This window comes from Vipera ursinii (assembly GCF_947247035.1).
Source record: "Vipera ursinii genome assembly, chromosome: 8".
NCBI classification, from domain to species: Eukaryota; Metazoa; Chordata; class Lepidosauria; order Squamata; family Viperidae; genus Vipera; species Vipera ursinii.
In genome coordinates, this window is record NC_139519.1 from 2,441,618 (window position 1) to 2,466,736 (window position 25,119).

General features: G+C 45.5%; 1 protein-coding gene across 2 annotated transcripts; it reads right to left on the bottom strand.

Annotated features, from left to right (window-relative positions):
* Window positions 1-1,435: 1,435 nt before the first annotated feature.
* Window positions 1,436-24,846, bottom strand: SNRNP27 (small nuclear ribonucleoprotein U4/U6.U5 subunit 27). Of its 2 annotated transcripts, XM_083368187.1 has the most exons (6): window positions 24,750-24,846; window positions 23,280-23,400; window positions 21,026-21,138; window positions 20,184-20,263; window positions 7,330-7,394; window positions 1,436-2,935 (listed from the first exon to the last, which is right to left on the bottom strand). In XM_083368187.1, exons 1-6 carry the CDS (start codon window positions 24,784-24,786, stop codon window positions 2,881-2,883), a joined length of 471 nt encoding a protein of 156 aa, XP_083224313.1. In that variant the 5' UTR covers window positions 24,787-24,846; the 3' UTR covers window positions 1,436-2,880. The 2 variants fall into 2 exon arrangements, with proteins under 2 accessions (XP_083224313.1, XP_083224312.1); XM_083368186.1 differs by lacking the exon at window positions 7,330-7,394.
* Between the last annotated feature and the right edge of the window lie 273 nt (window positions 24,847-25,119).

Here is a 25,119-nt window from a genome sequence, read left to right on the forward strand (position 1 = left end):
CCCTCGCCACCGCGGCCCAACCCGCTGCCCGCCCAGCGCGGCCACGATTGGGCGTCAGGCGCTGCTTCCGCTCGCCCTCTCCTCCGATTGGTCCTTCGCGGAACAGAGAAGCCCAATCGACTCTGTCTCGTTTGCTCCAGGCATTGGCTCAGTCGCTGAGAGGCGCTTCACAACGATAATCGTACCGCTTGATTGGGCGAGCCCCACGATGACGTTTCGTCGCTATTCAGCTTTGCCTAAAAGAGAAACCTCATTGGCCAATCTCGGCAGAGCAACATCCCGTGGCCTCCCGTAGGTCTGCACGGTTCCCCTAACTCTCTTCAGCCTTCGGATTGGTCCCGCCCTGCTTATTGTGTTGGTTTCTGTACTTGGCCCCGCCCCTGGCCACGCGTTTGTTCTATGGTCCCGCCCAACCAGAAGGAAGTCGACGTCGAGGCAGCGGGAGCATGCGCACTGCTCGCCTCTCCCACCTCCAGGGCAAAGCGGCCTTTTAAAGCCCAAGCGCCCCCTGTGGGCGGGCGTCGCTTCCCGGACCCTGATGCCACCCAGAATGGTAGGACTTCAACTCCCATAATTCCCAAGCCACACTTCTTAAAGCCCGATGGCTGGGAATTCTGGCAGTTTTAACCCACACATCTTAAATTTGTCGAGTTTGAATAACTGTCCTAAATTAGCCCAGGAGTGTTATCTCTGACCCCAAGGAAGCCTCTTCGGCATGAAATCACTACCCTGCTTGGTATGAAAATAGGCTTCCTGGTATTTTACCGGAGGAGCACATGCAAGGACGACGCCTGGATGAACCTGGGCCTGCTGGGGCTCCCCTTCCCCACCCACCGCCGTACAAGGAGGGAACCAACCCAAGATTAAGGCCACCATTGCAGAGTGCAGTATTTAAAACAATCTATTGAGAACATCATATTTACATTGATGCATTATTCATACATTTATTAAAGGTTCCCCCGCACGTGCGTGCTAGTCGTTTCCAACTCTAGGGGCCGGTGCTCATCTCCGTTTCAAAGCCGAAGAGCCAGCGCTTGTCCAAGGACGTCTCCGTGGTCATGTGGCCGGCATGACTAGACGCCAAAGGCGCACGGAACGCTGTTACCTTCCCACCGGAGTGGTCCCTATTTTTCTACTTGCATTTTTACGTGCTTTCGAACTGCTAGGTTGGCAGAAGCTGGGACGAGTAACAGGCGCTCACTCTGCTACGCGGCACTCAGGATTCAACCCGCCAAACTGCCGACCTTCTGATCGGCAAGCTCAGCGTCCTAACCCACTGAGCCACCACGTCCCTATAATTCCATGGGTGCTAAAATAATTACACGTGGAAGTTCCAGCTTTATCAGTTTTTTCAAGGTGGTTCTACACGCAAGCTCATCCCATTTTAAAATGTGACACTCGCCTGTCTGCTTTATTTTTATGACACAACAGAGAGTAAGAACTAAAAGGTTTTAATTTAAATAAAAGGACCCGTACAAAATACGTTTTAGCAATATTTCACATTCCAGTAGCCAAAACAGCACCCTGAATGTCTTATGCAGACCACTGTCTATTCATACATCTGTTGGCTTCTAGGTTTGTTTGAACTTGTGGGTGGAATAAATCCCATTATCATTCTAGGTCAAAGGAATCTAAGCATTTGATTTTAATTTGGATTATACCTCTGCTTAATTAATTACTGAAGCATACTATTCAATAACAGCACAAAAAAGAAATCCCATTTCTACCCAGAATTAAATCTTGTTCAATAAACATTACTCCCTACTGAGTATGCTTGCAACTGCAGCATCAAGGATAAGGTTTGATCCTGCCTTTGAAGAAAAAATTAAATCCATACTCTTGCCAGCAACACGCACAGATCCCCAAAAAGCAGATTCCTCATCATGACAGAAGGACCGGAAGTTCTACTGTATAGCTTCTGTTGGGATTGAATATAGTATGCACTATATCTGAAGTCCAGAAGAGCCCGCAATCTGAGTGCTGCTAGTCAGCTGGTGTAAGCTAGTTTGCCCCCTATGGTGCATGAAGGATAGGCACGCAAGTGCTGAACAGAGTGAACTAGCACTTAGGCTGTGAGGACTGCATTGTGTGTCTAGTATCTAGATTTCCCTGACATTGTACGCCAAATGCTAAATAAATAAATAAGTGGTTTGCAAATCACCCCCCCCGTCCATTCCCACCCCAGTTAGAAACCTTTTAGCTGCAACAGTGGTGGGGCTGGGTTCTCATAATTATTCTTAAATTCTGCCGTAAACACCCAGGCGATGTAATTATGCAGATCAAATATCCCAAACAATGCCACTGAATTGTTGAAAGAATTTAAGGGTATGATGCAAGCATACAAGGGAAGTGCTTCAATCACTTGCTGGATGGAGACAACCAATACAGGATCTGAAATACATTAGTGGCTGAAGAAGCAAGGAACAAGCAAAGCAAGAAGCTAAATCCCCTTGTGCTAAGAACCAATTGTCTTCTGGGCATTGTTTAAAAAGAATTCAACAATGGAAAAATTAATTTCTGTAAACATCAACATAGTTCAGGAACCAAAGCATTACCAATTTTTGATTCTGTCTTTTAGGAAAGTTGGTCTAGGTCAACTTTACTCAAGGAGACAAGATTTTTTTAAAATTTAACTGACAATATTTAAAAGAGGAAACCTACAAATGTGGAATAGCAACACCAGAAAAACCACTCTATACAGAGTACACATTTGTACTATACACATTTGAGAGAGAGAAAAATTACCCTCTTAGCCTAGGAAATGTAACTTCAAGGAATTATTCACAAAAATGCCCCCCCTTTTGGGTAAGAAGATAGAACCTCTTTGCCAGACAGATGTGACTACAGTGGAGTTTTTTATCGGTAACAACTGCAGACAAATCAGGCAATAAAGTCCAGGGGCCTGTTGAATCCACCTTTTCTGTTCATGTACTGCCTGCAAGAAGAGAAACAAATGTAAGCAAAGTTTTCCACAATATCTCTCCCCTATTTCTAAAATTTCACTAGGCACTGCTCATGTATTAGTAAGCCATGCATTTTTTAAAATGGATTTTTATTTTAGAAACACAGTCGATATTCCCAGATAGAAACAAAATAGGTGTATTAAGCCTGATATACTTACTTATTGCAATTAAAAAAAACCCAAACCACAAAAAATTCTCTTCTCTGCCTGTCTCACACATTTAAGCAAAATCTGAAACAGCACCACAGTGTATGAGACAGATATACCGGTAGGTTTGGGGAAATATTAAATTGGAGGAAATATAAAAAATATAAAAATAGATCAAGGAGACAAATAACCAAGTATCCAAGCTGGCTAGTGGCCATATTAACTATTCACCACTGGATGGAAAACAGAGAACAGGGAAGTGTGAATAGTAAATTGTCCTGGGTCTGGGCACACTTAGCACCCTGCGTGCTCGCATATGTTGTTACCGATGACAGTCGTCGCAATACAGAAGTATCTGCAGGATGGAAGACTTTCATCAAAATGACAAAAAAAGTGTTGTGCTACTGCAACACAAACTCTGCCCCTTTTGCAGCGTCTCATCAAAAGATCTCATCAAAGCTCTATTTGTTTTTTTATGTACATCTCATATAGAAGTAAAGCTTCAAACACACTGTTGACTTTTTGACCATACCCTGCAGACGATGCTCTTACGAAAGAGGCCTAGCTTGCACCATAACGCGGCTGTCCTTCTGCTTCGGCCAGAAAAGCAGCCCACAGATCTAAGGTGCCAAATAAATGGGGGCCGTGGACTGAGGCAAGTCAACAAAAGGAAGGCCAAAGGGGCTTGGAGGATTTTCTGTGTTCAAGTGCCAAAACATCTTGGTCATCCTGGGATATTTGAGACTTTGACCAAGTGGGTCACTGAATGCCCAGATACCACCACCATGTAAATGACCCCATAACAAAGTTTGAACTACCATGCCAGCAATGGGCAATCGTGAATAGGGTTTGCCCCTCATGTGGCGTCTGCCGAGATTCACTACCTAAATGGGGCACAGCATCATCCCCTCAGTGTGACTGTGGGGCTTCACATCCGACTGTGGATCACATTGTGACTGGCTGTAAACTGAGGGCATCTACTGGCCCAGGATCTGATTTTTTTAATATATATATAAACAATGCTGTGTTTCAATAGTTAGATGGCCTACATACTGGTTTTTGAACATAAATCTTTTTACCATTTATATTTTATTGTGTTTCTCTAATCTGGGTAAAATGTGTGTGTGTGTATATACACACACACACACACACACACACACACATGTCATGCATAAACTAGCTATATATATATATATATATATATATATATATATATATATATATATATATATATATATATATATATATATATATATATAGCTAGTTTATGCATGGCATGCCATTGGCTAAATACTCTGTTTCCCCAAAAGTAAACCCGCTCCCGAAAGTCAGCCCCAGGTGATGAGCCTAATATAAGCCCTCCCCGCAAAGCAAGCCCTACTTAAGGGCCTGCAAGGACGGCCTGCCTGTGATGAGGCGAAGCCGATGGGGGAAGGGGGGATTTGACCCATGGTACCAAGGCCTCATGGCAGCAGCACTGGGTGGGAGGCAGCAAATGGCCGTTTTTGGCATCAGGCAGCCGTTTTCCGCCTCGTGTGTCGCACCCAATGCCACTGCCATGACGTCTGGCAGATCCTCTCCCCCTTCTGTGCCATGAGCCATTATACCGGTTCCCTACCGCTGCCCACCTTGTTCCGCGGCCTCACGGCAGCGGCATTAACCACAATGGGGCAAACAGCCAGTTTTCATGTGAAGTGGCTATTTGCTGCCGAATGCGGCTGTTTACCGCCTTGCGCATCGCACCCAATGCCGCTGCAATGCGGCTCGGCTGAAAGCAGCCGTGGAACTTCGCAGCTCTGCCTACAGAACCACCAAAGCAGCTGGTGGAGCCAGAGGCTCGGGGAGGGAGGGTGCTGAAGTGGGCGGTCAGGCTATTGGCAAGAGCAATGCGGCTCAGCGGAAAGCGGCCTCAGAACAAGTGGGGCAGGTAAGGAAATAAATCCTTTCTCCCCACAGGAATTGCCTTTTTTTCCTTATCTGACTCCCAGCCCTGGGCCGTTTCTTCCTTCGCGATCCGCTGCCTTGTGCGCGGAAACAAAGGAAGTATTTTTGGGAAACAAAAAGGACAATCAATCAATTCCAACTTCTCGTGGGAAAAAAAAATCTTGCGAAGTTGGGATTGATTGACCTTTCCCCTCCCCCAAAAGCTTCCTTTGTTCCAAGGCCACTTTCCGCTGAGCCGCACTGCTCTTGCCAAAGGCCCGGCTGCCCACTTCAGCACCCTCCCTCCCTGAAACCTCCAGCGCTCCACCTGCTGCTTTGGTTGGCCTGCCGGCCCTCACCTCGGCTGCCCCGGGGCTGCAGGGGTTGGCCTTGCATGGGAAGGGCATGCGCCCCACCCACCCGCCACCGTGCAGGGTAAGGTTGCCGCCCCTGCCCCCGTCCAGATGCCCTTGCCTCCCCCAAGCGTTTTTTTTTACTAACCTGCCTTTCAGCTGCATTCCGTTTCTCCGTTCGCTTCTCAGCCTTCAGTTTGTGGGACTACCGGTAAAAAAAAAAAGTTCAGTCAGACTTTCTAACTTCTTAAGATCTCGCGACAAGTTAGAAAGTCTGATGGAACTTTTTTTTTGTCCCACAAACACACGGTGAAGGCTGAGAAGAGAACGGAGAAACGGAATGCAGCTGAAAGGCAGGTTAGTAAAAAAAAAACACTTGGGGGAGGCGAGGGCATCTGGGTGAGGGTGGGTGCAGCAACCTTACCCTGCGCAGCTTTGGCAGGTGTCTGGCGGGGTGGGAAGCAAGTGGTCCGCCACCACGCTCTTGCTGCCGTGTTGCTTCTCCATCCCATGAATAGGCCCTGCCCCACCCACACGTGCTGGCGGCCTAGGGGTGCCGGTACCGGCAAAAAGTAAGCCCTCCCTGAAAGTAAAAACACTGCTTACTTCTGAGCCCAAAAGAAAGCAAGACACGGTAAATATAGGTAGTCCTTGAGGTACGAACCTAATGGAGCCTGACCATTAGGCTTGAAAGTCAAAAAAATTTGTCAAATGAATCAGACTCAATTTTACAAATTCATTAATTGAATTAAATGGTTTGTTAAATGTATGAAGATCTGACTCACTATTTCCTATTTGTTAATTGATCAGTGGCTGCACTGAAAGGCTTTCCCCACTGCTGCAGGCCACCCATCAGCTGTTTCCAGTGCAGCCTTCGGCTCAGGAACTAAATTGCCTCCAAGCAGGCTGCAGAACTCTATTTGCAACTGCTTTTTTAAAAAACCCATTTGTTGCTAGTCTGCTTTAAAAAAAAAAGACACTTGCCACTAATTAGCTCAACAGTTTCCAGCCAGGCACCCAGAAGGAGATGGGCAGGGGTTTACAGAACTGTTGGCTTGTAACAGTAACAGAGACCTGGAAGGGATCTTGAGGTCATCTAGTCTAACTCACTGCTCTCACAAGAGAGTACGTCTGATGAATGCTTAACCAATTTCTTCTTAAAAGCTTTCAGTGATGGGGCATCCACAACTTCTAGAGGCAATTTAAATTTAAAACCTACAAACTACAGTAATATATGCTAATCTCCAAAAAAACACACACAAAGAAACACAACTTATAGAATACTTTGTGTAGATGCTGGCTAGCATTTCTACAAGCAAACTTTCTTTGCAAAGTACTGTACTTACAAACGCAAAGTACGGTACTTAAAAAGAAGAGCAGTTTTCCAAACTGTTTGCAAGCACTATAGAATAACAAAAAAATATTTTAAAATACTTACAGAAGCAATTCTAGCACTCCAGTCCCTTGGCGTGGGCTGCAAAATCACCGGCTCTTGTTTGGCCATGTGACCAGGGACAACCCGCCCCCACCCTTCTGGCTTCAGGAAATTGCATTTGTAACCCAGAGCAGCCCAGGCAAGTTCAGAGTTAAAATGGCAGCTGCTTGCAGCAGTGACTGTATCCAAGTCACAGAGGCCTCTTTTTGGTTGCAATTTTGGCTGGGATGGAGTGATCATCTCCAAGCCCTGTAGGGTGCCTCTGTAGTTGAGCGCAGACAAGAATCTGGGTCCCCAACACCTTAATTATTGCACCTAGCTGTTCTGGAGCTGAGTAAGTGGAGAATTAGAGAATTCTCTTTCATAAAGCCAGAAATCTTTTGTTTCTCAATCAGAAGGAATTCAAAGCAATTTTTGCAAAGATTGTGTTGATCAAGTGATGCTGAGCAAAGAGGGTCCAGAAGCTCCTATGCTAAGGGGCCAATCTGTTCAAGGAAATAAATGCCAACCTGTATTTCCGTTTCTGTGACACGTTTACAGCATAAGCATTTACGGATCCTTCTACTTTCTTGCCCTGCAAGACCAAGAAAAAAGCAGTCACTTTCAAACAACTGAAAGCATGGCAATTGTCCTCATCAATTTCTTCCTCCATTGCCAGCCCAACGTGTTTCACTTCCCATTACTCCCAGTTCTCAGACTCAGCAGCAAGTTCACCGACTACCCAGAAGCCGCAGAACAATGGGCAGGCAGGAGAATTATTATGTACATCTCAGAGGAAAGGCACAATAATTGTGGCTTTGGAGTTGGGTATCATCAGTATGCTGATTTCGACTCCAAACCACCCCAGTGATGCCCTCGACGTGATGTCCCGTTGCCTGGAGGTGGTCCGGGTCTGGGTGGGGAGGAACAGGCTTCGGCTCAACCCTGACAAGACTGAGTGGCTGTGCGTACCGGCATCTCGGGAAACTCAGATCGTTCCATCTCTTACTATGGGGGGTGAGTTATTACCCCCCGTAGATAGGGCTCGCAACTTGGGAGTCCTCCTAGATTCACAGCTTTCTTTAGAAGATCATATAGTAACTGTGACTAGGGGGGCCTTCGCCCAGGTTCGCCTGGTGCGCCAGTTGCGGCCCTATCTAGACTGGGATGCCTTGCGTACAGTCACTCATGCGCTTGTGACCTCTCGGTTAGACTACTGCAATGCTCTCTACATGGGGCTGCCCTTGAGGACCACTCGGAGGCTCCAACTGGTGCAGAATGCAGCCGCGCGAGTTGTGTTGGGGGTCTCCCGATACTCCCAAGTTACACCTCTGCTCCGTGAGCTGCATTGGCTTACAGTTGCCTTCCGGGTGAGATTCAAGGTGCTGGTAATGACCTATAAAGCCCTACATGGCATGGGTCCGGAATACCTTGGGGAGCACCTGCGGCCGGCGTCAACTTCCCTCTGCCCACTGCACTCCCACAGAGAGGGCCTCCTCAGGGTGCCACCGGTCAGAGAATGCCATCTGGTGGCCCCCAGGGGGAGGGCGTTCTCTGTGGGCGCGCCTGACCTTTGGAACCGTTTACCGGTTGAGCTCCGGACGGCTCCCGACCTTCGCTCCTTCCGACGTGATCTAAAAACTTATTTATTTGAACAAGCCGGCCTGGTCTGATGGGTTTGGGGTTTTAATTACTGTTTTTAAGTAATTTATTGTATTCGGGCACAATGGTTTAATCTGTTTTTAATTTTTGTATTCTGTACTTTTGGTATTTATTGCCCTGTATACCGCCCTGAGTCCTTCGGGAGAAGGGCGGTATACAAATTAAATTAAATAAATAAATAAATATAATAATGCAATTAAATCACTATGTTTCAAGAAATCTAGTCCCCTTTTCTGTTTCTTTAATAACTTCAAATTTTTGGAAGTCTGCCAACTCTGCCAGAAAGCCAAATGTAATTATGTCCAAAAGAGGTAAGTCTGACTGCTTTTCTGGTCTCTTTCCTCACGGCATTGGTAGCTGCCAATGAATCTTTGGAATGGAATCCCTCTCTGTTAAAGAAATCTTAGAAGCACCCAGAGAAGAAAGACTAGGTCTGCATCTGACAGATGACTAAATGTAAATGTAAAGTTTCCTGTTTAACGATGGCAAGAAGAAAATGACGCCTCATAAATGGGGAAAAAATGAAAGCAATGACATCCATAGAGGGTGTGTATAAAAAAAAGACCAGTTATAGTATCATGAGGCAAGCTGTACTCCTGTTGTGTAAGATGTTGTCCCACGCCCACATCCTGGCACCGTGACGTTGCATCTGCTCCCTTGCTTTGTCTGACTCCCCCAACAGATCCCACATTGGAAGAGGGCAAGTAATCTAGTTTAGTTCAAAATTAGTGTAAGAGCTAATCTGTATCTAAGTGAATCACAGGGAACCAGATAGCATATAAAGTTAATAAATGATGAAGAATGACCAAGCTACCCAATATGACTATGGGCTACCAATAGGCGGGAAGGCCTGGAAAAGGGTAACCTCCACCCATCTTCTACTATTTGCTGCTTGTGCCAACACAAGCGCAGCTGCCTTGGGAGCACCTGGCCTGGTTCACCTGGCACACTTCCGTTTACAGTCAGCAAATGTGTCCCCTCCAGTTGGCTCCTGTGGCAGGGATGCTTCCTCTGCTTGAGTCATGGGCTCTTGACCTCCGGCACCATTGCATCCTGGGCTGCCTGGAGGATTTTGACCAGGCAGATGTTGGTTTGTTTCGCCTGGGCTTATTTTTAAAACAAGTTCAAGGCATGCAGTACTGCAGCCGTTTCTTTTTGGAACCAGGAGAAACGGGTAAAGTCTCTGCCAATTTCCCTTTCCAGATAAGTCATAGGAAAACAGTCAAAGAGCAGGGGCATTATACAAAAATCGCCGCTCAGAACAGTTCCAACCCCTCAAAGTCGGCTTTTAAGGGCTTTCTGAAAACAGTGGGAGCTAACCTGATCTTGGGAGGTATGCTGTCCTAAAGAAACGGCTTTCTCAAAATAATTTAACCAAATGGTCTCATACACGTTCACATTTTGATTAAAGAAAACTGCAGATGGCAACTGCAGCTATGAAATTAAGACAGTTGCTCCTTGGGAGAAAAGCTATGGCAAACCTAGACAAACCTGAACCTAGAAAGCAGAGCCATCACCTTGCCGACAAAGGTCTAGATGGAGAAAGTTAGGGTTTCCCCAGTAATAATGTACGGCTGAGAGAGCTGGCCCATCATGAAAGCTGAGCAAGGAAGAACGGATGCTTTTGAATGGTTGGAGAAGGCCTTTGAGAGCCCTTGGACTGCAAGGAGATCCAATCCGTCCACCCTAAAAGAAATCAACCCTGACTGTCCTTTGGAAGGACAGAGACTGAAGCTGACGCTCAAATGCTTTGGCCAATAAATGAGAAGACAGGAGAAGACCCCGAGGTTGAGAAAAACTGAAGGCAACTGTTCTGAACCAGCCCTCTTCTAACAAACCCCTTATCAGAAAGAAGAGACTGGAGAGCGTCCAAGGCTAAAAGGCTTCTGCCAAGATTTAATTACGCAGTTAACAAAAACACTAGAGCTTGTCTTCTCGAGCGGAAAAGTTGCTTTCAGCAACCAGCCCCTCCCCAAACACTCCTTTTATAGAGAGCTCAGGGCGTGGTCTCCCTGTGCCTCCTCCCGAGGAGTCCCATAGCCTTTCTTTGTTTGTTCCTGCTCGACTGCCTCCTGCGTCGGGCGTCCTTGAACAGGGACAGCTGTGGGTCATCATCCTCCGCACTCTCGGGCTCACGCAGCTGAGAAGAGGTCCCCGGCTGAGGACTCTGCAAAGCCTCCAAACCATCATCAGCCGGTTCGTCTCCCTCCTCCCCCTCATCTGAGTCCTCCGATACGTCGGAGCCGGCTGTCGGACCCACAGGCTGGCCCTGAGTCACAACAGCAACAGGGGAAGAGGAGGGCAGAGGAGGAGATGCTTAGACGGTATCACCGAGATAGGGCAACTCCCGGAAACGGGGGAAGACGGGGGGGGGGGGGGGGGGCGCCTGGCCTGTACGTGGTCCATGCATGAAGAGTTGGATGCGACTAAGCAACTGAACAAGCAGCATGAGAATTTACTGGGTGTTTTTTTTTAACCCTTATACATTAACTAGAGCTGAGACTTTCCCCCCCTCTTCACTCTTTTTTTTCTACTTCCTTTTGTGGATTACAAACTGTATCTTAAGCATGACCCGATTTGCATTTAAGTTTTATTTCAACACTAACCACAAGATGGAGGAAAAAGCTGGGAATATAATGCTTTTCTATACCCTTTTACATTAACTGTAAATTCAGAATTTTTTTTATTATTCTACCACATCTTCAAGGCGATCCAAATTGCCAACATAGAACATAGAATCATTGGGCTAGAAGGGACCTTGCAGGTCTTCCAGTCCATCCCCATGTCCAAGGCAAAAGTCCTTATACCATTCTGAACAAATGACTGTCCAGTCTCTTCTTGAAAACCTCCAGTGATGGAGCACCCACAACTCCAGGAAGGAAGTCGTTCCATTGATTAATTAACTGTTAGGAAAGTTCTCCTTAATTCTAGGTTGGATCTCTCTTTAACAAACTTGCACCCATTACTTCCTCTCTTGCCCTCTGGTGCTTTGGAGAATAGATCAATCCCCTCTTCTCTGTGACAACCCCTCAAACACTGGAAGGCTGCTATCACATCACTGCTAGAAACGAGCTGGAAGGGACCTTAGAGGTCTTCTAGTCCAGCCCCCCGCTCAGGCAGGAGAACCTATACCATCTCAGACAAGTGACTGTCCAGCCTCTTCTTAAAAATCTCCAGTGATGGAGCACCCACGATTTCTGAAGGCAAGCTTGTTCCGCTGGTTAATTGTCCTCACTGTCAGGAAGTTTATCCATAATTCCAGCTTGCTTCTCTCTTTGATCAGCTTCCAACCATTGTTTCTTTTCCTGCCCTCTGGTGCTTTGGAGAATAGTTTGACCCCCTCCTCTTTGTGGCAGCCCCTCAAATACTGGAATACTGCTATCATGTCAACCCTATTTCTTCTTTTCTTTAGACTACTAGCCAAACCCAAGTCCTCCAGCGGTTCTTCATGTGTTTTAAGTCTCCAGGCCTTTGATCATCTTCGTTGCTCTTCTCTGAACTTTTTCCAAGGACTCAACATCTTTTTTGTAGTATGGTGGCTAAAATTGGTTGCAGAATTTCAGGTGTGATCTCACTAGGGCAGGGGTAGGCAACCTCTGCTCTTTTATGACTCATGGACTTCAACTCTCAGAATTCCTGAGTCAGGAATTTTTTGGCTGCTGCACATTGCTGGCTCATAGTCAAGTGATCATCCATTAGGACTCCAAGATCCCTCTCACAGTTGCTGTTTTTAAGGCAGCTCTTGCCTAAGCTGTACTTTTATCTTTGATTTTTCATGCCTAAATGTAAAACCTTACTTTTCTCCACATTAAAACTCATTTTGTTGGATAGGGCCCATTGTTCAAGTTTGTCAAGATCTTTTTGGATCCTGAGCTTGTCTTCTGGGATGTTGGCTATTTTTGCCAGTTTGCTGTCAATCTGGAAATTTGATGAGTTCCCCTTCTACTCCCTCATCTAAATCATTGATGAAGATATTGAGTACTGGGCCTAAGACGGAGCCTTGTGGTACCCCACTGCTTACTTCTCTCCATGTGGATGTAGTGCAATTCAGGATTACTCGTTGTGTACGGTTTGTCAGCCAGCTACAAATCCATCTGGTGGTGATGTTGTCTATCCCACCTTTTTCTAGCTTACCAAGCAGTAGATTGTGGTCTACTTTGTCGAATCCCTTACTGAAATCTAAGTATACTATGTCCACAGAATTTCACTGGTCTACTAATTTAGTCACTTTATCAAAAATGAAATAAGATTGGTTTGGCATGATATGATTTTAACCACCCATGCTGACTACTAATTATAACTTCGTTTGCTTGTAGTTGTTCGCAGATCTGTTTTTTGATTATCTTTTCCAGGATCGTCCCAAGTATTGATGTTAGACTGATTGGTCTGTAGTTTCCTGGGTCTGTTTTTCCCCCTTTCTTGAAGATGGGGACCACATCAGCCCCTTTCCAGTCCTCAGGTATTTCCCCGGTGCTCCAGGATTTTTGAAAGATATGATGTTCTGTGATAACATCTGGTAGCTCCTTCAGTACTCTGGGATGTCATCTGTCAGGGTCCCGGTGATTTATATTCATCAAGGTCGGATAGGTGTTCTCTTACCATTTCTTGCTTATTTTAATTTTTGTTTCTAGTTTGTCTTTTGCAGTAGTATTTTTGGTATGTTGTGTTATAATTTCTTTTTGTGTGAAGACTGATGCAAAGTGAGTTAAGCAGCTCTGCTTTCTCCCTACTGCGTTACTTCCTTGCCATCTTCCCTCTTTAGTGGACCTACAGTTTCCTTGACTTTTTCTTGTTATTAATGTTTAAACTTTTTTTATTATCTTTGATTTCTGTTGCAAGTCTTTATTCATTCTGAGCCTTTGCTTTCCTGACTTCGTCTTTGCATGTTCTGGCTGTCTGCTGATAATCGGCCTTAGTTATGTGCCCCTATTTCCATTTATTGTACTTGTCCTTTCTGTCTTTCAGTTTGTCAGAGAGATCTTTGTGCAGCCATGCTGGTTTCTTCTTGAATTTCTTGTTTCTCTTTTTCAGTGGTATTGTGCTGGTTTGGGCTTTTATGATAGCATTTTCCAGAGTTTCCCACGCTTCTTGGGTTGTTTTCCATTTTAGGATTTTCATCTATGGGATCTTTCTTAGGTTCTCTCTGAGTTTGCTAAGTCAGCTCTTTTGAAGTTTAAGACATTGGTTGAATTATGTTCTATTGCTTGTGTTTGCATTATTTTGAATTCCAGTATGACGTATGACATCCCTTTCTATCCTGTTCATATCGGCCAGTCGGGATCCTGAGGAGGGAAGGAAATGTGCCCTAAGAGATCCTGAAGCTTGAGTCCAAGCATTTTACAGGCTGAAACCAGGATGGGAGTAGAACTCGACAACCTAGAGATTTACAGAGCGGCTGGAGTATCGGTGACCGGTCTCTCCTGCTAAGCTCCCGGTTGCTAGATTTCACATCAACTGCAACTTGTGGCCTGTCTACAAGGGTGAAGTGCATGACAACTGCCTAGCTGGGCTGGGGCTGGGGCTGAAGCTGGGCTGAGGTCCTGCTGGCTGTGGCTGCCTCTGCTGCTCCAGGAAGCCCAGGAGAGTGCCAGTCAGAAGCAGCAGCAGCAACTGCCAAGGCCAGCTCTGCTTGCACCTGGCTGGTTCGTACAACAGGAAGTGGGGGAGGCCTTGGAAGAGAGCCCCCACACCTTGCCATCTGCAGCCAAGGCTTGGGCCCTTTCAGCAACCATTGTTCCCACCCCACACACAAACGGGAGTTGTTTTCCCCTTTAGGATTTTCATCCATGGAATCTTTCCTAGGTTCTCTCTGAATGTTGTTAAAATCAGCTCTTTTGAAGACATTGGTTGAATTATTTTCTATTTCTTGTGTTTGCATAATATTGAATTCCAGTATGACATGGTCACTTTCCCCAAGGTTCTGGCAACCTCAACTCCCTCTATCACTTCTTCTCTATTAGTAAGAATTAGGTCCAGTATAGCTTTACTTCTAGTTCCCTCCTCCACCTTTTGGATGACAAAGTTGTCGGCTAGGTTGGTTAGGAATCTGTTTGATCTCCCGCTCATTGCAGAGTTTGTCTCCCAGCTGATATCTGGGTAGTTGAAGTCTTCCATTACTACTGTGGTATGCTTCCTACGTACATTTGTTAACTAGTTGGCAAAGAGTTAATCTATTTCTTCTGATTGGTTGAGTGGCCGGTAATATATACTTATGGCAATGTCACTTTTTCCCTTTTTATATTGACCCATATACATTCTGGAGGGATTTTATCTTTGATCACATCCATTTCTGTAGATATGCAGTATTCCCTTACATACAGTGCAACTCCCCCTCCTCTTTTTGTAGTTCTGTTTCTTTTGAACTATTTGTATCCATCCATCAGTCCATTCCAGTCATGGGTTTCATCCCACCAGGTTTCTGTAATGCCAACTATGTCATACCAGCCTTTGTATACTATTGCTTCTAGTTCTCCGTTTGTTCCCCAAGCTTTGAGCATTTGTATATCAACATTTAAGACTTTTATGCCTGTCAATGGGTGTGTTTCCTGGATCTACCGATTGTTGTTTCATTTTTTCTCATCACTCCCTACCTCTTTGTTTTCTTGGGATTTGTGATTGGGTTTGTGTTCTAGATTCCAGAGATTGGTCACCCTCCCCCCTCAATTTTAGTTTAAAGCCCTCCTGATGAGTTGGGCCAGTCTTTTTCTGAATACATTTTCCCATTTTCGTGAGGTGTAGCCCATCCCTTGCCAAGAGTCCTTCACATAGGAAATGCAGTCCATGGTCCAGGAAACCAAAGTTTTCTTGGTGACACCAACCCTTTTGCCAGTGGTTTATTTCTAGAATTCTTTTTTCCTCTCAATGGGTGTTGGACTTTTGTTGGGAGTACTGATAAGAACACTACTTGTGCTCCTAGCTCCTTAACTTTATTGTCTAGTAGTTGCTTATAATCTCTCACTATTGTACTCAGGTTCTTTGTTGTGTCATTCGTCCCAATGTGAAGGAGGAGGAAAGGGTAGTAATCTGTGGGCCTAATTCTTTTGGTTGGGTTCTCAGCCACATCTTTGATTTTTGCTCCAGCAAGACAACATACCTCCCTGGATTGTATGTCTGGTCTGCAGATGGACGATTCTGTTCCTCTGCTTTTCTGTTTGTCTCAGGTGTATTTGTTGATGTGACTTTTAAGGGATATTTAGTGCTGTTTCTTTGCTAAGTGTCTGCACGTTTTCTTTGAGGGGGGAGGTTGTGGGTCTGTGTATTTCCATCTAGGGGGAGAAATTGATTGCTCAGTTTTAATGGGGCTGCTTCTGTTTGGGTTGGATTGGCCAGAAGGGGTTTGTTAGATGTCTGCTGTTTCCTTGTGTGTGTGACATACCTCCATTTGTCTTCCTCCAAGGGTTCATCAGCAGGGTCAGTTCCTCTGGGAGTTGTTTGTCCGTTGTTTGGTTCGGTTTGGGTGGAGCTTTCTTGCGTAGGTTGGAGTCTGGCTGGAGTTGCCTCTGGATCCCTCACGTTTTCCTCTAGTATTTGCACATGCATGGAAGTATTTCTTCTCTTTGCTAGACTAGACGTACCATCGTATGATTTAGCCTCTAGACTCATTATCACCTTGGCTGCTCTTCTCTGCACTCTTTCTAGAGTCTCAGCATCTTTTTTGTATCATGGTGACTAGAACTGGACAGTGTTACATTTAAGTTTTATTTCAACATTAGCCACAAGAGAGAGAAAAAGACTAATTTTTCAGTATAATTTCATAATTATTATATTTATTCTATAACCCTAACCCTAACAAGAGAGGTGGAATTGCAGACAAAAATGCACAAAGCCAAGGTTAAAATTGTCTATGGAGATTCTCAATCATCCAGGTCACAGTTGTCCCAAATGCATTCAAGAAGGCACTCAACCTTGTCTCTTGGTTAAAAGCCTCCTAGAATGCATATTGGTTAATATATTAGGAAAAAAGAATTACACAGCCATAGGTGTATACTACAGGCCACCCAAACAAGCAGAGGAAACAAATGAATCTTTTGCTAATCAGTTAAGGTGTGCAAGAAGCACGCTACAGGAGTAACGGGGGACTTTAAGTACCCTGTTATTAATTGGGAAACAAACTCTGCACAGTGGGAGATCAAATACTGCTAAGCTTCTAAGCCGCCCTGAGTCTTCGGAGAAGGGCGGGATATAAATGGAATTAAAATAAAAAATAAAATAAAAAATAAATAAAAAATAGGCTCCTGATGAACCTAACAGACAGCTTTGTCATCCAAAAGGTAGACAAGAAGAACTAGAGCAGGGGTCAGCAACCTGAAACAGCAAAAGAGCCACTCTGAACCAGTTCCGTCACACACACAAAAAAGTGGGAGCCGCAAAATGTGCACGCGCATGCGCAGAACAACACAAAATGTGCACCAGCCCTGCCCCTGTCCACCTCTAGTATGGACGGCTCTGCCATCCTGACTTTTCCTCCCTCAGAAAAAACTGTTCTCCTCCTGCCCTGCGCTCTCTCTCTCTCTGGGACTTTTTTCTTTCTGCCTTTTGTGAAGCTTCAGGATCAGCTCCTGCCCTGGATCGCTTGCACTGCACCAATTCTCGGCAGCCCCGACGCCCATGCCGCATCCTGAGCCCAGTGCCGCCAGCTTACCGGGGGAGGGGGGGACTTGCAGGCCTAGAACGACCGTGGAGGGCCGCCCGAAGACGAGGAAAGATCCTGCCCGGCCCCACCTCGGAGACATCAGGCCCTTCCCCGGCTGAAGGAAGCCTCGCGAGCATCTCCTGCAGCATACATCTCCCTGAGCTGGGAGGCACCTGCGTGGCAGCGGGTCTCCCTGGTGACGGGTGCTGGGTCGCGGCGCTGCCTTCAGCCTAGGCACTGCCGGAGCCACCGGAGCACCCTGCCCCTCCCCCCGGGACCTCCAAACCTCCGCCACCCCAAAAGAAACATGGACGAAGGCAAGCAGGTCTCCAAACCTCCTCCACCCTGTTTGCAGGGCTGCCGGCTTTGTCCATGTTTGAGGAAGCCGGCAGATCTCCAAATGGGGCGGAGGAGGTTTGGAGAGCAGCTCTCCAAACCGCTGCTACCCCGTTTGGAGAGCTGCTGCCTTCGTTCGCGTTTCTTTCGGCCCCGAAAGGCACCAGCTCTCCAAACCTCTGCCGCCCCATTTTCTCAATGGGACTTGAGCCGCGGGTTGCCAACCCATGAACTAGAGGATCAGCTATACTGGTCTTGATTCTTACTGAGATAAGATGATAGAAGGGGTTGAAGTTGCAGGATTTTAAGTGGAGTTTAAGAGAGTTGATTTCAATGAACTAAGAAAAAGTTTAGGAACGATTTCATGGATGGATACCCTAAGGGGGAAAACAACTCAAGACAATTGAGAAACTCTGAAAAATGTGATTATAAAAACCCAGTCTGGCACAATGTCACTGAAAAAGAAAAATAAGGGTTCCCAGAGGAAACCATCATGACTGCATACGAAATTGTCTGACAAACTGAGAGAAATAGAATACAAGTATAAAAAATGGAAAGAGGGACACATAACTACAAAAGAATACCAGCAAATAGCCTGAATCTGCAAGGACAGAGTCAGGAAAGCCAAGGCTCAGAATGAACTAAGACTTGCAACAAATGCCAAAAATAATTTTAAAAGCTTCCTTTAAAATATAAGAAACAAGAAAAAAAAATCAACCAAGGGGGAGTATCAAGATCACAAGATGTGATATTGCACTTTATACAGCATTAATAAGACCACACTTAGAATTTTGCATCCAGTTTTGGTCACCATGATACAAAAAGATGCTGAGAACTTAGAATGAGTGCAGAGAAGAGGAACAAAGATGATTAGGGGTCTGAAGTTAAAACATATGAAGAATTGTTGCAAGAACTGGGTTTGTCTAGTCAAGAGAAGAATTAGGGATGACATGATAGCAGTCTTTCAGGAATTGAGGGTCTGTCACAGACAAGGGGTTGATCTATTCTCCAAAGCACCTGACGGCAGGCAAGAAGCAACGGCTGGAAGCTTATCAAGGAGAGCTACAACCTAGAACTAAGGAGAAATTTCCCGACAGCGAGAACAATTAATCAGTGGAATGCTTTGCCTCCTAAAGTTTTCATGCTCCCTCACTGGAGGTTTTCAAGAAGAGACTGGACAACCATTTGTCTAGAATAGTATAACGTCTTCTGCTAGAACAGGGTTTGGACCTCCAAGGTCCCCTCCAGACCTGTTATTCTATTTGAGTGAAAAGGCATACATTAATCATAGCAAGCTCATTTTGCTTCCTATCTATGGGCAAGCAGTAAGCGACAGAAAAAAAGCTGTTCTCTACATTAGTTGGGTCTACTAAGAAGATCCCTGTTAAGGAACTTCATTTTTTATTCATAGGGAAAATGCACATGTGATAAGAAGAGTTTCTTTTCCTTTATCGTGCTTTCCCTGCCTTCCCTGGGTCATCGGAGCTAGCCCGGGAGTTCATGGCCTCCATGACGGCCATGGACCTGACCTTGAGGACCACCCAGAGGCTTCACCAAGAGCCTTGGTGGAGCAGTGGGCTAATGCCTCCTTAAGTAACACCAGCTGCCTGCAATGAGTGCAGGTTCGCATCCCACCAGGCTCAAGGTTGACTCAGCCTTCCATCCTTCCGAGGTAGGTAAAATGAGGACCCAGATTGTTGGGGGCAATTAAGCTGACTTTGTAATAATGCCGCTTGGGGGTGTGTGTGAAAGCCCTAATAAGCAGGCATATACATAGAATGAAGGCTACTGCTAAGCTTGTAAGCCGCCCTGAGTCTTCGGAGAAGGGCGGGATATAAATGGAATTAATAAATTAATAAATTTGTGCAGAATGCGGCCACGCAAGTTGTGATGGAGGCCTCCCGATACTCCCATGTAACACCTCTACTCCGCGAGCTGCATTGGCGTCCGGTTGCCCTTCGGGCGAGATTCAAGGTGCTGGTGATGATCTATAAAGCCCTAAATGGCTTGGGTCCGAGATATTTGAGGAAACACCTCCTGCCAGCATCAAGTTCCCTTCGTCCAGTGCACTCACACAGGGAGGGTCTTCTCAGGGTGCCAGCGGTAAAAGATTGCCGGCGGATAACACCCAGGGGGAGGGCCTTCTCTGTGGGTGCGCCTGCCCTCTGGAACCAGCTGCCCGTGGAGCTTAGGACTGCCCCCAACCTCCGTTCATTTCACCGGGACCTGAAGACCTGGCTCTTTGAGCTCTCCGGCCCAGGCTGAGAATTTTTAACTGGGGTTTTTAATTTTAGGGATAATTTAATCTTTTAAAATTGTTTTTTAACTTTTGTATTTTGTATTGGTTTGGTTTTTAAATACCCTGTAAACCGCCCTGAGTCCTTTGGGAAAGGGCGGTATATAAATTTAATAAAATTAAAATTAAATTAAATTAATTCTTGGTTCTCCCGTGTTTTCATTTGCACATTAATTTCAGCCTTTAACTACATGGAAGCGTACTCAGCAGACTTTCTGGCTTGTGATATCTCAGAAGCATTGCTCAAACTGAACACTTAAAATATTTTGCAATAAGAGTGGCTCTCCCTTTTTCGAAGCACAACAGTGTTTCTCAAAAGTTGGATTCAGAACTCACCAATGTTGTAATTTTTCTGCACAGTGCAGACATCCTTGCACATCCTGCTTGCAGCTTGCCACCTTAACAGCAGATGTAGCTGACACAAACATTTTAAAGTTTAAGGAAAAAAATCTGCTTGCCTTTGTGGTGTCAAATGAGGCAAATCCCATCATTTTCATCATTTCAATTTCTTCTTCTGTTTTGCCTTCCATGTCTTCTTCTGCACAAGAAAATAAGAGATGACATGGAGATAAAATAATGCTCATTCCCACCCTAAGCATTATCTAATAGCAAGTATAACAAATGATTCTGGAGCAGCAACACAACAGCAAACTCCTTGACTCAAAAACCAGGGCAACAGAAGCTTTTCCTGAATTTCAGCTGGGCCTGAAATGAATCCAAGCTCCAACTATGCTTACAGCTGGATGACTACCAGCCTCACCATGAAAGGGATCCGAGCAATTGGGCCTAAACCTCACGATCCTTTTCCTCAGGAAACTGATCCCCAGAGAGAGACCTCATAAACTCATAAGTTATTGCATTAGGTCCAATGTGCTTTATTGTTATTATTTTGTTTCTCATTTGCAGTCCTGCAATTTTGAAGAGAATATTATCGGAAGTGCTCAAAAAAATAGACCATCTAATCAGGGAGGACTGCATTGGAAACAGGTGCTGCTTTATCAGAAGTCATCAATAATGATGTGGAAAAAATTTTAAGGTTTAAATACAGGACATTAAGAGAGCGGGCATCAGAATTTCATTTTTTAATATGTGTCAGTATGTTCACAGAAAAAAGTGACAATAACGCTTATCTTATCTTATCATTAGCTCTCAGTAAAGGGATAGGGAGGTTTTGTCTGCTCCAAGACCAGGAAATGACAAACAGTCCAGTGTGGATTGTTCAAAGGCTTCCTTGTCCAATGCACAAAGCAAAGATTGGAAACTGAGACCCCACAGCAAGGTGTGCCATCTACGTCACTACCTGTGATTTGACGTTCTTTGCCTTTGACATCTTTGCTCTCCTTCTTCTCATCCTCTCGCCTTTCTTTCTGCCGGGAAGGAGAAGAAGAACTAGATCTATGCCGCCGAGGAGATCTAGAATGTCAAACCAGCGCAGGTTTCACTTTAACAGCAAAGAAAATGATGAGAAGTATTTGTATTATGAGACAAAATGTAGAGCGTTTTTATTATTTTCAAATAACTAGAACAGGGGCATTAAAGCAGAAGCAAGGGATGTGTGCTAAAAGTATAATTGCATCCTCATAAACAATCATCACTGTTTGTTTTCCTTTAATGTGGCAGGAAAAAGAACAGATCTAGATCAGTCTGCCTATCACAGGAATGCAGCCCTCCTTGGAGAGGCCTCAGATAGCTTTAAAGGCACATTTAAACTATGGTTTCAACTTTTCAGCAGATTATGGGTTTTGTTTGTCTGTTCCTTGAACCTCCTCTCGTGAACAGGCACTCTTATAGACGATTTGTATGTCCTTGTCCTTGTCTCTGTTTGTCATTCAAAGCCTACATTCATTTGCATATGTTTCTCCATCAGTTCCGCAAACTGGATTTAAACTCCTTGGGCATCCAGGCAGAGGGTACAAGTCACACTGGGGCTCAGTGCTGCTTGTCACAAGGGAAAGCATCAACAGGAGTCCTGCCAGCGCCCACAGCAGCCGCACCATCGGCCTCTTCACGATATGAAAGGGAGAAGAAGCCCTCAGATAGCACATACTGGGCCTGCTTATTCCTCACAACCTGAAAGACAGATTACACTGAAGGCTAGAGATTGCTGCATGGACACCCTAGTCCACGTGAAACCATGTGTATTCACATACTCCCTGCTATAGAGCTACTGACCCAGTCTTTTTTTTTTTTTTTTGGTCTCCAAAAGAGGCACCAGGTCTTATTGTGTGTGTGTGTCTTTTCCACTCACCTCACAGTTGCGGCATCGACAGCCTCGCCCAGCCGGACCCCTTCTTCTGGGGTCAAAGAAGCCGCTTCATTCTGCAGGTGGGAATGGAGCTCCGGCCTGCATTTCGCCATCAGAGGCCTTTGCAGCCGAGAACCGAGCTACAGATTCAATCCATAGCTCCACTCTCAGCTGCAGAATAGGTGGGCCAGCGGGACAAGTGTCGATCCATGGGAGGCCTGGCTGCAATGATAAGTTCCAACCCGCCCTAGCTTGATTTTTAGGCCTGTGCCTTGCCCCAAAACTAGGGCTTATTTTCAGAGTAGGTCTTACTTTCGGGAAAACATGGTACCTAAAGATGTGACCAAGTGGGGTTTGACTCCTGGTGAGGACACAGACATAGCCAGGTAATATTCTTGGCCATGACATGCCAGGACATTGCCTAGTGTCTTCCTTAGAGACACTTTTCAAAATCCTAGTCTAGCCACACTATTCTCTGATCTCCCACCCAAACACCAGGCCCAGGCCTCATTCTCATTAGCTTCGAGTCTAGGCGAGACAGCCTTGCACTGTCCCTAATGGGACATTCAGACAAGGAGCATCTAGAAACCAGGTAAAACACTTATTTCAGTCACTGACCATCATAAAATGAAAACTACAAAAATTTACAATCATTCTAGTATGGACAGCCTATATAAAATTTGAATTACTAACGTAGAGCTTACAATTGTTGTATTCTTAAGCTCTATATGGAAATTAAATTTCTAATACTATGCAAACAAGTGTAGTATATTTATGTATAAAATGATATGAAAAAATAACTAGCAAGAATATAGCATCCTTGTAGTTGTATGTTGTTATTAACATTAAAATGATCATCTTGATGTAAATTATCCAATTCCTTTGTTCTGGTTGTCAGACCTAAATTATTTATTTGGGTACAGTTATAAATATCAGCTAGCTATGCTTGCAAAAACCCTTATAATCAGCAGTTCAATAAATCTGTAGCCACGATACTAAGGAGTAATTTCAATTTGATTACAATTTAATAAATGAACAGATATTAGAAAAACTAATTATATATATTTTTCTTTTTGAAATAATTGGTAAAAGAATCTCAGTGAGACTGCACAATTTCTAAAGTCTGTTTAGATAAGGCATTTAGAAGAGTTTTGATGTCTCCAAATTTAAATTAGATGAAGTAAATAATTCTGCTCCGTCATAATTTCGCACAACAATGGCACTCAGCAGGGCTATTCTTATTTAAGCTGCCTACTATTTATGGAACACAAAGTTAGTTGCTACAGTACCACCATTGTCACTTTCTCACCTGGATCTCCGTCTATGTGGAGAACGAGAACGGCTTCTCCTTCTGTCTCTTTCTCGAGATCTTGATCGCTCCCGTCTCCTCCTCTCTCTTTCACGTGAGGTTGATCTGGAACGCCGACGTTCTTTTTTACAGAGTAAAACAACAGATGTAATAAGTCCCTTGGATCAAAGAAGAATATTTCTCCTAAACTAATACATTACACCTAAAATACTGTCACAACTTCAGCAAATTTGGTCCTCCAGATACAGAGGCTTTACAGACTGCTCCAATGTTAAATAATACTCTTAGTGCTCTCTGAGCTTCGTTGTTTTCTTGCAGACATTTAAATAAGACTGTTTTTTTAAACTGAGTTCTATGCTTTTATTCAACTCTTCTTCTATAAAACTTACAGTACCATATAGAGTTAATTCCAATTTCTCTTGGTTTAGAATAAGCAAAACATATTCAAAGGGAAAATATAAAAGGTATTTTGCCATCAATATGTGTGATTTAAAACACTGTTCTATATCCTGCAATGTTCCCTTAAAAATGAACAATAGACCCAGAGGATACTGGCTCATGAGCATGGTGTCATGGTTCCGACAGATGCAATTCTGTAAAGAACCTCGAGGCATTGTTTACCTTAAGGAGTCTTTAATCAAGAGCTTCTGCACTTACATGGTCAAGCTGAAATCTGGATTCCCCTCCCCTCAGCACACAGTATCAAAGCGCAATTCCTCCCTCTAGTTTACAGTCACAAATCACATTCTCCAATTAGCTTGAATTGTAAGCTTTCCCTCCTGTTAAACCACCGGCCAAATTCTTATCTTCTCATTTCAAAACAGATTTGAGAGACATTCCTCCCATGCCCCCCACAGCATCAACTAATTCTAACTTTAAAAGTAACACGCAAGTTTTAAAGAAGCAAGGCTGCCTCTCCACATGTTGTCAAAGCAAGAGCATCTGAGGTTAGCAGCGTTGACACGCGGATTAGGCTAAAGAAGAAAGCAGCGCAGCTTTGATAGTAAAACACAACTGGCGTTTAGCATTATATAGGATTGCATGAAAATTACAAATGCTACCTTCAAGATATTTTAATCAGGTTTTTTTTTTAAATTCAACCTTAACTCAAGGGGAGGAAACGAGAAGAGATGCCAAAGGCCAGATGAAAGCCAAAGGCCCCTCTCCTCTCCCCTCCCCGGTCTGCAGCCGGAAGCCGAGAGGCGCAGCCCAGTTTTCCCCAAAGCGCCCGAGGGGGGCCCGGGGGAAGGGGAGCCGGGGGCCTGCCGAGGAGAGCCTGCGCCGCGGCCAAAGGCAGCCACCGCACCCCCGCGAAATGCGCTCCAACGGCCTCGGGGCGAGGGGTAAAAGCAGGGAGCGGGGCGGCCTGGAAACGGGCCCGGGCTGGGCGGAGGGAGGAAGGCTAGGAAGCCGCGGACGCCCCCCGAGGAACCAGGCCCCGCCGCCCCTCGATCCGCCCGCGAGGCTCACCCCTCCGCGCGGGCGACCGGGAGCGGCTGCGGCCCATCGCGACTCCCGCCCAGCGCCCGACCGAGGCGAAATGCGCTTCCGGCGCGTGCTCCCGGAACTTCCGGTGAGGCGGCCCGCCCCTCCTTTCACCTCCGGGCGGAAACGGCCTCCGCGCCAGGGGTTCCGCCGGGGGCACCGGCCGGTGCGGCTGCCTTGGGCGGGGCGCTCCGAGGGGAAGCCCGCCGGCCCGGCTGGGGGTGGGGTGGGGGGGCTGCCCTGGGTGGGAATTATGGTTTTAGGTATCTGAAGGGCGCCGTTTTTGGCGCTGTTATTCTCATTCCTAATTGTTGTTACATTCCAACTTTTGAATGTATAAGTACAGTGACCACAT

Bases quoted from the DNA above. Each gene is read 5' to 3' on its own strand.
- SNRNP27 (XM_083368186.1), bottom strand. From the start codon at position 24,786: ATGGGCCGCAGCCGCTCCCGGTCGCCCGCGCGGAGGG. The intron at 23,401-24,749 runs GTGAGCCTCGCG...TCTGTAAAAAAG, and splicing joins CCGGTCGCCCGCGCGGAGGG to AACGTCGGCGTTCCAGATCA. The intron at 20,264-21,025 runs GTAGTGACGTAG...TTTCTTGTGCAG, and splicing joins CAAAGAACGTCAAATCACAG to AAGAAGACATGGAAGGCAAA.